We start from the raw sequence: 15796 nt of genomic DNA, 5'->3' as shown, positions 1-15796 counted from the left end.
TACAAATTATTTAATATAAATAAAAAAGATCCTTTATTTGTAATGTACAAAATAATCGGGAAACCGTCCTTGATAGTTCAAGGCTCAACAGACTTGACATGAAAGATTATTGTTGTTGCGTTGGAGGTGTGTACATATTTACATGTTACTTGCGAAAATACTTTGACACATTTATCGATAATAAATAGCTTTCCAAAGTGTTGTACATCAAGTATCACTGAATAATTCCGCATTAACAAAATCCGTGGCAACCGATGTTCCTTATGAATTGCTATGCGATGCACAAGAAAAGCATAAAGTGTTTCGGGCATTACTTCACGTTTGTATTAATGTTCAACGATTTAATGACACTTTGTTTCGTTACAAATCGCAATCAACTATAATAAAAACCACAAGTATGAATCCATATTGTAGTTCGCAGATATTGACACTCAACGTTATTGAGATATAATCTTTATCGAATACCTAAATATATATTTAAATACTTCCATGATTTTTTCCTCGATTATTCCATATTGTCTGAATGTCTCAAAGGTGCAGTCGGATACATTCTTCATATTTTAATACGGCATCTGACAAACGTTTAAGCAAGTCCAAAAGAAACAATTTTCTCTTAATTATTTTCTAAAAACATTTACCAGCCAGTGTTTGTAACTTGTTAAACTTCAAATGCGACACGAATTGTATACAAAGTAACATCTAGACATTTGCCATGATTCTTTGCATGTAGGTAGAAATTAATTTACCTACACAAGGTAAATTTCACGAATTCGATGCTCGCAGGTATGGAAGACAGGTGAGACTTGGTACCTTTAGCGAGGAGGTAAGAAACTGGTCTTGGAACTTGGTCCACCGTCATCATCATCATAGTAGGTTTCAATCGACTAGGTGGGTCAATAATTGTGGTCCCTATTATAATTACACACTCTCTCTCTCTCTCTCTCTCTCTCTCTTATAATTGTTTACGCGAATAGAATGATGCAAGTAATTCCATATGGTATTTTATAGATATTGTGGCGTGAAATATCAATGTCACTTCTTAAACAAACTCAAGACATTTATACATCTTTAGTACAGCCTCATCGACGATATTATTAATTTAATTCTATTAGTTACGTAACTCAGCGTTACGTAGACATGAAATAACTTAAACGTGTAGATAATACTATTGATATCTCACCGAAAAAAAACAAAGTGAATAATTGGTGAAACAAACATGCTCTGTCTTACACAAATTCGCTTGTGTATCGTAGGAATCATTCATCGTACTCAATCATTTGTATCAATTAGCTCATGATCATTGACATATTGTCTTAACTTCGTATGCTTATTATTTCAAGACTCGTAAAGACGAAGTAAAACATTTTCTCTTATTAGCATATACAGGTATGCAACGATTTGACTTTAAAAACCTTTTGTCATTATCACGTCTATTGTTTACACACTTAATAGTATTTATTCTATATACACATACACACTTAACGTGTACTTATGTATCTCAAATATTCGTTGGTTTCATTCGCTAAATTTCCATATCGAAATTTTCATAGCATCGTTTGGGTATGATTCATATTCATTCATAACTGCATTTCCACCCACGAGTCACCGGACACTTTTTAATTTTAAAGGAAATGTTTATTGATATAAATTATTCATATAAATTATCGATAAAATTTACTTTACGTTTATTAGGTTAATTTGGTTAAAATTTCATTCCTTTTATAAACAGCCCTTTTAAATATCATTCCTCGTTTGTAATTTCCTTACATACGCTGTTAAAATTTCGGTGACTTATGTATGGATTCGTAGTTAACAGACAAGAGAACCATAAACTAATATTAGTTTTATAAATATTTGGTAAGTAGAGATACAGATTTAAAAAATATTTCTCTAAAATTTAGTCATTTGCGCAGATCTCATTTTGGATCGTACCTTGTAGTTTCTTTTAGTTTTCTTCATCATTATGATCTTTTTAAGGATTTATATATAATTGGAAATAGATTTAATGTTATAATTAAGATAATACTTGTTCATTCCTATCGTTCATTGTAAAAAAATATTTCCTAAAAATCAGAGAAAATTAATTACAATACAGTTTTTCGTATGTAAGTTAACTAATTTAGGAAATTCTAAACGTGTCACGATATAAATATATCTCTGCAATTTCGAATCGAACAAGTATCACTATTAACTATTAAAAAAAGAATAAAAATGATTTACATACAATAACACGATAAATCAGTACTTATTGTCACGATTTTTATCTCATACCATACATTTCGTAAATCATATCTGCGCAAATGAGTAAACGTACAAGGTGATCTAAAAACAGAGTCAACTAACCCGAAGGCACAAGTACTCATGAAAGTAAACAAAGTAAGTAGTGTTCGCGATTTTGTGTTACCTTTGTATCGGAATAAAAGGTGAAAACAAAGTAATTTTGAAGCAAAGAAAAAATTTGAAGAGAAATCTGTCTTTGAAGTAAAATCCTATCTCGATCAATCTCTTCCAACATTAATTTCGAAAATATATTATTGGACCATCTTTTGAGTACACTAGCGAGTATTATATGCTTCTAAATTACTTGACCGTTTCCTCAAATCATCTTGTATAATCCGCTTTCTCTTCTTCAGTCTCCATCTATCAACACCTCATGTAAAATTCCCTCATAAAGAACAACCTCCCATAAGGATGCCTGCACGCGATTAACTGTGCATTAAGTACTCTACAAAAAATAGCTCCAATGTAAAAACTTATTTCAAGCGAATATTAAAATGTCAGGAACGTCATGGATACACGTCAATATTCCTCTGTCGAAGTGCTCGAGATCTGAGTACTAGCTCCACTGGAGAAGCTACTCCTGCAAGTTTCTACAGCCAGTGCCGTGTCCGGTACTTGAACAAACTGAACCTTCTCCTTGGGCCATCGATTCCTCCCATACACGCAATTAAATATATTATACTTATGATCCATTTCGAAATGGCTAAGGTTACTACTGTGTCGCCTCTTCAGCACCTTCTTGGCCATTAGGCTTCGGTTGTTCTTGTACGATAATTCTCTCCTGAAGCAGAAGAACCTCCTCAACTCACGTTTTACCCGTTTTGACCGGTAGCCGAACAACAACGGACTAATGTACGCAGCCAAGATCAAGAGGCTGGAGGCCAACACGTCGTATTTATGGGGCAAATGTTGGTCAGTGGATCGAGGTAGATTCTTCATTACCAGCAGTATCACGTACGGCGACCAACAGATCAGACCCATCACGATTACCAGAGCACTTATTCGTGCCGCCCTGGCCTCCTCTCTGTGCCTAAATATAGAACCGTTGCTTATCCGATCCTTTAGAGAGTTTATGTAGCTCGAGGTACTTCTCACACTTGATACACGGTGCAGACTATCATTTTTACTCGGCGCCGGTGTAATCGTCACTATTGGCGTCAAGAGACACGAGGATAATTCAGTAACGTTACCAGTGTTATCTTTCTCAGTCTTGTTACAGCTGATACCATTTTCACATGCATTGATTAAAATGTCTCTATTAACAGTCATCGATAACCTACGGTTTAACCTCACTTCTGAAGGACTTGGTAGTACAGTTTCAGAGTCTTTGTGATTTGATAACTGACCTTCCGAGTCAAAATCTATTTGCAGTAGATGTTCTTCTTTTTGATCGTCAGTGATTTCGATGGATGTCTCTGTTGGTTCTGTCTGTTTCATTTCGTTATTCAATTTTCCTTCCTTCCCGATGGTTTTAGAAACCTGTAATGACTCTTCCAGCAAATTTGAGGAATAATCGCAGATAGATGGAGGACATTTTTGCTCAATCACATTTAAATTGTCAAAACACTCGAAATGAGCTTCGTCTTCAGAATCACTGCTGTCGTTGACAAAGTTCCCTGTGATCCAATTATTGGAGAGCTGTTCATGCTGATTCAGAACTCTAGGCGACGTATCCATTTCCTCGGATTGTAAATTTTCTTCGTGATCCTTACTATCATTCACATTTTCGTTGGTTATCGTAGCAGAATTATCGTTATACAAATTATCATTCGTACCATCTTCTTCTCTATCGTTCGAAGATTGAGTCACCTCGACTCTTTGTAAACCGACTGTAAAAACAATTCCTGAACATGTTTTATCCTCTATAGGTGGCGAAGATACTTCCATCTCTAAGGAAGACGAGAAAGATCGTCTTCGAGATAATTGGCCAGTTGGCTGTAAGGTCTCACTGGTCTCGTCAATCGAGGACAAGCTTGATATCTTTGGTAATTTGCGAAAATCCTCGATAGTATCCGTTTGAAGACGTTGAAGTCTAGATGGGCCATTTTGTTCTTCCGAGAAGCTGGCTGACGATAGTATAGGTCTGGATCCACTCCTTCTGGCTCTTTCCGAATTTCTATGAGCAGCCACATAAATACTGATGTAGATCCAGCAAACAGCAACGAATGGGATGAAGTAGGCAAAAATGCTATACACAATGGCATAGACAAAGCCGTAAGTAACTGTACTGTCTATAAATGTATCGAAGATTTTAGTATCGTTTCCCATAAGGTCAAAATTGTCGACGAGTCGAATGGATTCGATAGTTTCCACTATTTCAGGAACTTCACTAACGTTTAGATCCACGGTTTTGTTTTCCAACACTGTTGATTCTGTGAGGAAATCGAAGGAAGTGATATTGGAAGACCATATTTTATTCTTCGATATGCAAGATAACCAGAAGCTTTGGGGATTCGGATTGAAAAATGCGAGGAAACCAAAGATTATAGAGATCAGCCAGGTAGAGATGATCAAGATACCAGATTTCAGCTTATCTACGCGAGCTCGGTAACGGAGTGGATCTACCACAGCAAAGTATTGATCTACGGCGATCAAAAGAACCGAGAAGACCGAAGATGTAGTCACAATGGCCACAACACCCTCTGACATTGCGCAAACACTTGCTATGGGCTGTGGGTCAGCTATGGAAGAATTGGATGATGTTGAGGCGGCGTCCATGATTAATAATGGGTTCATGATGGTGCATACCAACAGATTTGACACGGTTAGATTCATGACAAACCTGTAAATAGAAATAATGATTGTTATAGAATAGTGGTTTAATAATAAAAAGATAATATCATCGTTTAATTTCATTTTTTCTATATTCTACTCTATCGATCAGATCGTATGATGAAAAAAGATATCAACAAAAGTTGATCTCTATTAAATAGACAAAATAATACAGTAACAAACATTTATAAACTAGTAAATTCTTCTCGTACTATCACGATTTATAATATCATAGGATATGAAATTATAACGCTATAGCTATTAAAATAAAAACCAACCTGTTGGAAATAGTCCGCAAGGACGGACGTATGAGGAATGCCAATAGAAGCGTGACATTTAGCAAGAAACAGCCGAAAAGGGCAAGACTCCAAGCTACTATCGCATGATTATTCCACCATCCTTCTAGATCTCCTAGATCTGAAATCGATCCTTCTCCGGCAATGTCCGGCGAATCTCCAAACATTCATGTATAATAGATATGACACAATTCTGAAACAATAAAAAATAAGAAAACTTAAAAACAACTCTCACCGCTTAATTTAATTTTCATTATTCTATTAGAAACAAATTCTATTCTATCGAAAAATATTTAGATTATACTAATCGACAAATCGTATCGAGTAGCAGGGTAACAGGATGTAACTTTGGAAAAGTTGGAACTAGGACAAATTTTTTACTACCTCTTCTTTCCCCTTCAATGTTCTTCTTTCAGAGCATGTCTACATTACTAGATTATACCTTGTTAGATTTACGTTAAATTCGTAATCTCGTCGGAACTGTTTTGCGAACGCGAATTAGCGAATCATAATTGTTCAGATGGCGTAGCTAAGATTACTCTTGCTCGATGAGTGCAAGCACGCTATTGTGAGGTGAAGCAGACACGAACAGTGGTATAGTTGGTACTAACGAAAACGAATTTAATGTATCATCGAAAGAGGTCTATAAACATACTTCAACCGAGTCAGATCAGATTTGCCATTCTTTGACTCGTGGTAGATATATATCGACAATGAATGCGAGAGCTGTGTCGATTAATTGTCATGGCGTATCGCTATGGCAGATCCGCACGTCATGAGAACACATCCTGTATCACGAGAAATTCGATCAAATCTTACACTCGGATACCTGATCGTGGATAAATAACAATGGATCTAAATTCTTGGAATTGTACTTTCTTCTTGCATACAATATCTGTCTTTGTCTCGCATCAAAATGAAAATATTTATTTGCGCTGTGTGGCACTAGATTACTAACCTATGCCCTTATGTATAGGAACATCTTGTGGATATTCAGTGTTTTTAAAATCTAAAAACACGAATTTTTAGATTTTATAAATAGAATGTTACTCTTCTTTACTGAATCGTAAAAATTTCTCTAGTTATTTCACGTGTTCGATCATAAAGATTTTTCATACACTTTCATCAGATCATTCCAAGTTATAAAATAATCCAGACTGTAGTGTTTTGACCGAAAACCATTACAATTCGACTTTTAGTGGTTGAACGGTAGGAACGAATGGAATGAAACTGAATAAGTGTCGGATTTATGAAATGGGCCAATTTTTCTTGAAATTATCGCGCTTAACCTCAATATATATATTGCAGCAAAGTGTTGCCGTCAGCTTATATTTAGACTTAACGGATTTTCCCGTAGGCACGGGCTGTGAAAATACCCGTGGAGGGCACGAATAAGAACTACACATTGTGCTCGATTATTTGACGGTTAGACATGGCGGAACGGAAGCAATACATTCGCATGAAGAACTAACTTTTATTTATGCATTTAATAGACTGTTGATTATTGAAGACTTTTTCATTAAATCTTTTAGATTTATTCTAAATAATCATGCGATTAACTTTATTTTCATATTCCGATAGATGATACGTTATACTACGTATAATTTGCGCTAAAGTAAATATCTTATTAGCTTATCAGATTTCTTTGTCAGTTATGTCTTAATTTATAATGTTTCAAAATTCTATCCACAGTGATTCATAGCTGTTTCTTCACATACTTGAAAATGATAACGAACTGCAAGAACTACCACGTTTCGTCCATTTGTTCGAATTTAAAGAGCGTGACCACTGCTAAAGAAAAATTCTTCTAGTATTTAATGAAATTTGTCATTGATGTAAATTTTACTAGGCAGTTTACAAAATAACGATTAAGTAGATATGGAGATTCTAAGATCAATGTTCATAAGAAAAGGATCAAGAAGCTTGTGAGAATCGCTGAAGATATGGACTTTAGATAGAATTGGACTCTATATTAGATCTATTTAGATAAAATTAGAGCCTAGAATATTGAATTCCTCAAAGCGAGCATGGCAGATAGTTAAAACGAGTCATAAACACGAGGGTTTACGATTTCTATGATCAAAGAGATTATGGCCAACTGAACAGCATACCTCGAGGAAAGAGAAATCCTTATATATTTCACGTGCAAATAATTCCAAGTTATTATTCAAAGTGAAACAGCTAAATTTAAAAAAAAACGTGCAAAAGATATATAGATGAGATATAGACTGATCACTACTGATGCCAATGAACCCACACCAAGATATAGAAACCCTAGCTAGATCTCGTCGAGACCTGGAGACCTAAACTGGACAACCCCAAAAAGACCGAGGGTAGCCAAAGTCAGCACACCCCGGAAAACTTGGAACCTCGATAACTATGAATAGGGATTAAGGAACTCGAATCGGACCATAATAGAATTCAGGGATGTCAGCGGATTCAGGAATCTCAGCCAAACGACCTTTGAGTTCCTCGACTCTGCGGTGATCTGCTGGCTGGGGTCTATGGATTCTGAACTGCCCTGATTCGGGTCCTTCGACCCTAAATAATACGGTCAGGGTCTTCAAACCTTACGATAACCATATTTCATTTATTGCAATAACCATCTCTACACTTAATAATTAAATCATTTATTTAAATTATTATTAAGACTAACCTTATGCACTCCATGACCCATTTCAAGATCTATGTCTTAGTATTGAGAACAGAATTTTATATGAAACGAAGAACATACGATACAATTTTTGCGTTTGGAATATTGTAAGTAACAGGAAAAATTCGCAAGAATTACAAGTGTTTCCTAGAATTTTTAGAATTAAAATTATATTCGTTTCGAATAAACTGAAATGTTCGACAATTAAGTGTAAGTTGCGAGTGTGTTGTTCCTCGTGGCGCAGTTACAGAGGTGTCTTCAGAATTTTCCTGGTGCAATGCATTTACACATCGACAAACAGCTTGCCCGAAATGCAACAAACAAAAGAAAAGTTAGGGCGTCTTATTTTTTCGGAGTAAAAATAAATATACCCGGCTGGAGTAGCATCAATATCGCTTGACGTCATAACTAACACTTTTTAACACGTTTTAAAACCTGTAATTGCCTAGCTAGTCGTCTCGTTGTTATACGTTTATTGCAATTTCCTTTCATTAACCGCGAGATGGTAGGTAATGGTTAATAACGTTATTAAGTAATTTGATCAAATTTAAGCTTAAGGAAGAAATTTCTACATATATACGTGCATATAATAAATAATTTATATTTACTTTTATTCCGGCCTCTTTTTAGCAACATTTCATTCGATTTTCCTTGCGTTGGCCGGAAAGAAATATTTTTTTTGTTCACTTAGTATATCCTTTGGAAAGACTGTGGGTTATACCACGACATAAAGAACATGCTTAGTCATACTGATTCAACTGTGATAATTCACAATACTTCTTGGATACCAAAAAGAAGGACCCTACCTGCACGCAAGTTCAAAAGAAATTTATTCCTACTTCTTCGATGCAAGAAATATTTTAGATTTCCTATTATCTTCAGTATCACGATATTTATGTTTCTCTTATTTTATGCTAAACAAGTTAAAGTAAAACACATTTTGCTTTTTATTATGTCTACTATGCGAATTAAGTGGTTGTAAAATTTTACTGTCAAAAAAGCTTGTTTTCCTTTTCATTCGTTCTGGAATGAAAACACTATAAACAACTAAAGGGTAATGAAAAGAGTTGAAAGAAACCAGCAGAAATTTAATGACATTCTGTTATTTAATATCTAGATAATTTCTCAACAATGAGGAAACAAGTAAATATCGTTGCTTTTATAATGCAATATTTCTTTCATTACCAACTGTAAATATTGAATTAGCTGTAAATTTTCTTTTATTTATAAATACAAGATTTCTCAGGAAAGTATACATACTTAAAAACATGAAAATATCACAATAACGTTATACGCTATAGAGCAATTGCGCGAAAATAATTCTACTGTCTTTCGAAATAATAGTTTCCAAATTATTTGTATCATTTGGAAAAAATGATTTGGAAAATACGGTTACGAGGAAAGAGTATAAGCAACTACAGGGAACATTATAATATGTAAAAATATCAGGTGATACCGCTGAAAATTTTTTTGTTTCTACAACTTTCACAGTTCCTTGAGCGATAAAGCTAATGTGTTACCACTATAAGAAAAGAGAGAAAAAGAAACAGCGGATACAAGCTGCTTTGTACCGTTATTAAAAATAATATCGATAATCTATTTTCAAAGAAATCCTAGTTTCCGCTGTTTAATAGATTAAAAACACAATTTTAAAACATTAATAGCGATTATTAAGGATAAATTATTTCAGGGAACTGGTAATATGAAGGTATACGTAATTATGGTTTAAAACGACTAAACAGCGGAAGCTGATTTCTCTAAAAATAGATCGTCGATATTATTTTGAATAAAAAATAAATTGACGGCCTCCTCCTTTTCTTGATGTTAACAGTAGTTTTGCAAGAATAACTGTAAAAACTATAGACACAGGAGATTTACTCGAGATTCAGAGTAACCTTACATTTTCGCACGTTAGAGTAAATAATTCCTATTTATTATTTATAGTATCGTTATTTATAGTAAATCATTTTTAAATAATTTGGTAATAACGTAAATAATTTCTACGGCTATTTAAATATTTTTTAATAGCACAAATAATTTCTAGGAGTTATGAAATTTCGATTACGGAATAGGAAATGTTCCGAAATTTTGGAATTTCGCTAGAAAAAGGGGATTCTCTATATATTGTCGATTAATAGGAAAAAGACGCGACTCGATGTTCTCAGCAAACGAAACACACGCCCCACAAAATGACTCACTCAATCGCATATCTCCAGTGTGATATTTCAAACGCAGAAAATCGTTAAAGTAGGAAAAATGAACGTTATTCAATTCAAAAGAGAGAAAATATACAGAGATGTATAACTATGTGTATAGGAGGTCTCAAAGTTCACGCAAGATTTGAATTTTGCGCCATTTAAGCGATCATCAAGTATTGCCAATGGTAAAAAAGCAGTGTAACAGCTGATAATTCAAGGTTATTAAAAATGGAGCGCTACACGAAAGAACAATGCGTCTTCATTGTCGAGCAATATTTACAATTTTTAATTAAAAACCTGTGTTTTCTAAACTAATTCTTTGCGAAAATTTTCGGACGTTCGGACACCCAATTTTATTTCCCTCGATTTCACACTTTTTTTCATAGTCGTCATAATTCAACGATGAGTAGCTGTGCATTACATTATGTACACGTTGCGAGATATCTGACATCAAAGATCTCGGAAATTGAATATACCTCAGAAGTAATATTTTGTTCTCTCTTTATGACCTGTTGTCTCTCGAATATTCAATTTTTCTAGATCTTCTAACTCAAGCATCTCTTAGTGTGCATAGGCGAACAATAAACACATGGTTTCGCTGAATAGCTCATTAATTCCTCGTTAGTTTAAGAAGTTTTGTTTAGAAAGAAAAAGTAACGTCTTTAAAGATTTAAAAAGGATAATTACGAGAAGAATAATCCAATCTCGACTGAAGATAATATTTTTTAATAAATAGAATAATGAATAAATTTACATCAGACAGCAATAGCCGCATTTGATTTTTAATTTATAATCAAATAAAAATGAGGTCATTGAAAAGATACATTTGCTATAGAATTAGATATTATCCGTAATTATTAATTCCCAAATGTAACATAATTAACTCTGTCAAGTAAGTGCAGCTTACTGCTTAACACTATCAACCTGAAAATCTCTGCAACGGTTTCACCCTATATATGATAAAGTTAGACTCTCTGGCGACTATAAATATTTGCCAACTCGTTATTCACGGTCGCACATGATACGTTGCTTCGATTCAACGGAATTGGCTTTACGACGAAAGAAGTAGTGCCATGGTTCTATAAAATGGGCGAGTGCCTGTTCGTCCGCGGCGCGTGCGCATAAGCCATAAGATTAGCGTCGATAAATCTTCGGTCGCGACCACTTTTATTGCCATTGCCGCGCAAAAGCTACGGCCGTACTTCTAAATATAGCTGAAAAGTTAAGCAGAGTCCGTTAAAGAGTATTTGAAGCTCCGCGTAGATCGTTACGTACGCGTAACACGGACCAACGTGGATTCGAAGCAGATGTCATATGAAACGTAAACGCTGTTGATGATTGCTTTCAGTGATGATCACGTGAGCGAAAGAGCACCACGTGAATCGCGTGTGCGACACTTAACTATTCGGCATGATGACAATTCTCTAATGTTATCAAATGTGTTAAATCCAACACTGTATAATCCTCGAAAATAAATACGATACAAGAGAAAATGAAAAATTACACTAGTAATCATTGTATACAGGGAGTATCCCGAAAATGATTATTTTGGGTGAAGTTTGAGTTAGGTTTCGATTGGATTAACACTATACCTACTACAGCCAAATGACCGGCGAATGGAAAAGAAGTAGAAGCTTTAAAAAATGGAATAACGGGGAATATTGAGAAAATGACTATGCGTATATTGTAAGAAAAATCGTGAAGATGAGTAACTAGGATGATAACGTTGAACGTGGAATTTTTAATGAAAGTTTGGTAAACGATAATTTAGACCGTGGTAGGTTTAGTGTTAAAAATTTTATATTAATGATTGCTGTATAAAGGGTAGCCCGAAAGTTATTATTTGTCTTGGAAAATACGTATAATATCTAAAATTCAAACCTAACAAACGAGTATTTGAAGGATACTTGAAAAACTGATGATCGTGTGATCGTTTATACGTAGAAATTTTCAAGACACGTGTCTTCAACCTAATTTACAGACATTTCCGAAATTACTTTATGCGGACATGCGAACTAAACATGCCAATCGAAGTTTGAAAATCAACAATTCGCGTGAAAATAAATTGGTAACTATATTCCTCGAGTTTTGTTCAAACAATTATTCAGTCAGAAGTGTTATTTTTCAATAGAGTCTACAGTTAATCTGAAATCAATCTACGTATTTTAATGCCAGAAAAATATATCGATAACTTTAACAATTACTAGAAGAAATTTCCCTTTCTTTTTTAATTTTAATTAAATGAGAATTAGTGAAAGGAGCATCGTGATATAAGCATCGATTAATAATTTACATGATTTATAAAAACAACTGTGTAATACTCATACGGGGATAACAAAAATACGATGTCTTACAATATTAAACATTTTTGAAGAATACAAAAGCGTGCCATTTCCAAAAATTGGTTAAAGAAATATAACGTAATTAATAAACTAATTCCTAAGATTTTATTATCTCTAATTTCTCGTATTTCCTTAATAGATTAAATTTATATTAAATCTTCGCAATATTGCAAATAATAGTGCGCATTGCGTAGAATTATTATCATAATGTATAATTCTTTATTCCATTATTCGTATGAGAAAAATATTCTATGTTTAGAAACTGTAGAAGACAAATCGTTAAACGCTGTACCACTTTTATTGGGAACGAGTGCTGTGTAAAGAGAAGATTTTATTTAGTTAGGATTATTCCTCATTCTATTAAAATATTCCAGTGCCTGTTACCTCTGTTAACAGCCGCAAATATTGTCTTACGGATTCTAAAGCTCCTCCAACTGACTAACACAATGACAAACATTCTTAAACATTTCCAAGGTATAAGGATAAAGATTGAATTCTCGAGATTTGTAACAACATATTTCGAATGTATGTTCAAATTAAGCTTCTATTATTTATTTCTTCGAACCTAGTCTTTCTGAATTAGAAATGTAAAAATGTATATAACTGAAGAAAAAAATAAAAGAAAGAACATTATTAATTAAACTTTCATCTTATAGACTTTTATAGGTAATCGTACTTTCTCTAACATTTTAAACATCAAAGTGTAGATTATAAAACAAGATGCTCGGTAATTTCGTTACATAAGTTCCTTCCTATCCTTCCTTTTTCTCTGCTATCAATGAAAATTATTCAACTACTGAAATATTTTAATTCCTTTTACTACATAAGCGGAATAATGTAGATGACCATAGAATGCTTTCAAAGATCGAACTGATAGAGAAACAAAGAAAAAAGGAAAAGAAAACGTATGTCGTGAGTAATTTGACAGAAATTACTTTTTAATAGACACTGCAGGATTTCAAGGTAAACTTCATATTTTTGAAACGAATGGTACAATTTTCTACTACTCTTTTTTTCGAAGCGTTGTTCGGTGATCTAGATCATGAAATTAGCAAGGGTCTGAAGTATATAACAAAGAGAATTTGGAAAAACACGACATTGTTTCTCATCGTTCTCTGTAATAGATTTTTCACGGTTCTGGCCTCCGACTGTGATATCGTAACATTGAATTCTATGGTCTACTGCCCTCAAAAGTGTTTCACATTGGATATACTACTTTTAGTCGGAGGAGAGATTCTCACGAAATATACGAAAGTGAGATATATACCAATTGCGCAACCACATGCTTTGGAGATTATTTTATTTTATACGTCCGCGACAGGAAATGGTCTCGTAGCACGGCTCGTTAAGTCCGATTTAATAACAGTTGCAACACTAGAAAGAAACGTGATATATATATATATCATTCCGAAGAATAATATTAAAGTTGTTTTTTATTTTCCTTACTGCTGTCGTATATCTTTTTCTATATTATAGTAAATATATTAATAATATTTATTATACATTTTTCATACTCCTTTTACTGTGTCATATTTATTAATTTTGACATATCGTTAAATATGTGTAAATCTAAAATCTAAAATATAAAGACCTAATAATACTACGTTTCTTTTTATTAATTTCTACGTTTTAATTAACTTCTGAATTTTTTAATTTAACTATCAGGTATTATTTTCTGTACCTTATATACACGTAAAAAATTTTTGTTGTTTTATTATTCGTTATTCCGTTTTCTTGCTATATAACAATCTCCAGTGCTATATTTTACAAGTGTCGCATTAAAATACGAGTAAATCTTACAAAATTCCTGACTTTTGTTTCAGAGGAGTAAAGAAAGGGGTCGTGGAATGAAATTTAATTTTGGAAAGGGGGTCGAGATGCGAGAGAAAGATTGAAACCCCCGCTTTTTTAGAAATTCTCGTTCTATATGTTCGAAATACCTAAAAATCAGAACAACTCGGGCGTACTTTAAAGTTAGCTTCCAAGCATGTCACACGTATTTTTATCGACGCTTGAAAAAGTAACGTATAAAGTAAGTCGGTTAAAAGCGAACACCATTTTCGGTGTTTTATTATCGCATATCTCTCGAGACCACCTCTCATTAGTGAAATTATCCAAAATATTTACATTGCTTGGAAAAAATATATTAAAACAAGTCAAGGATGCACAAAATAGAAGGCTGAATTATTTTCTCTTAATCAGAAAATAATTTAAGACGAAAATAAATAAGGATTGGACATAAAGGTATGTATATAAAAATAGCTGTACATAGAAAACTATATATAAAACATGAAACTACGTATATGGCATTTAAAAAACAATTTTTTCCATAGACAGAATGCATCGAAGTAAATATCGTTGCATAAGAATAGAAGTGCCATCGCGATTCATTTAATTTCTAACACTGTTAGTAGATGGTATACGATGACGTGGGATAAATGTTATCTTACTTGTTTCCTAAATTAAGCTGCATGTGCCAACAAGCACAGCTGTTATTATTGTTCACTGTTTCTAACTGAAAAATTAGTAAATGATAAATATGTACTAAATAATTCATGCGAAGGAAGCGAAGCGAACTATGAAAGAACTGATGCTGACATGAAAAACTACAAACACCTGACACAAAGATACAAACACTTTCATCTTTTCCTATGATATAAACGTTTTCTATCGGTTTCAGTCGTTCTCGTATAAAAATACAATAGTGATAGCAAATCGATATTAAAATCGATAAATTCGATATTATAAATTGTACCATGAAATTTTAAATAAATACGTGAAAGAAAACGACATTTTCTTACTTGAAGAATTTTTCAGAAAAGATTCTCCTTTGTTTATTTTGGGTCAGAGTAAACCTTCTTATCATAAGACAACTCATAGCTTATTCAGAATCCAAATTATGCAACTCTAACACTATGTACTACTCAACAGAAGTATCTAAACATTTTCTCTTAGCTGAAACATAAATTACAAATGAACTTCTTTAAACTATCTCTATTCGCAATGTTCCATTCGATCCTTTCTCGCGATGATAAAATGATAAAAAGTATAAAAGTATTTTTTTACTGATTTTCAAAATTAAATACGTATTTTTGTCACCCTTTCGAAAATTTCAAAAATACTGATCGTTGTGACATTGGTCATGTTATTGATTTTTAACGAAACCTGAAGCGATACGTGAATTTTCCATCTATTTTTAAAAGGTTTATAATACGGTAACACGTGAAAATGAGAAAATCAACGAAAATGGATTTA

General features: G+C 33.4%; 1 protein-coding gene across 1 annotated transcript in view; it reads right to left on the bottom strand.

The window, feature by feature from the left end:
• Positions 1-2522: 2522 nt before the first annotated feature.
• Positions 2523-15796, bottom strand: part of LOC108553716 (uncharacterized) — a 32608-nt gene continuing 19334 nt past the window's right edge. The window contains exons 2-3 of the mRNA XM_017908736.1: positions 5331-5541; positions 2523-5062 (exon numbers count right to left, since the gene is read on the bottom strand). Coding sequence (XP_017764225.1) covers positions 2800-5062; positions 5331-5515 — 2448 coding nt within the window. The 5' untranslated portion in view covers positions 5516-5541 and the 3' untranslated portion in view covers positions 2523-2799. The remainder of the gene's footprint in view (positions 5063-5330; positions 5542-15796) is intronic.

The sequence above is a fragment of the Eufriesea mexicana genome, unplaced genomic scaffold (assembly GCF_001483705.2).
Source record: "Eufriesea mexicana isolate 0111107269 unplaced genomic scaffold, ASM148370v2 scaffold12690, whole genome shotgun sequence".
Lineage (NCBI taxonomy): Eukaryota > Metazoa > Arthropoda > Insecta > Hymenoptera > Apidae > Eufriesea > Eufriesea mexicana.
The sequence above is the reverse complement of the archived record's forward strand: the minus strand, read 5'-3'. Positions and strand labels throughout refer to the sequence as shown.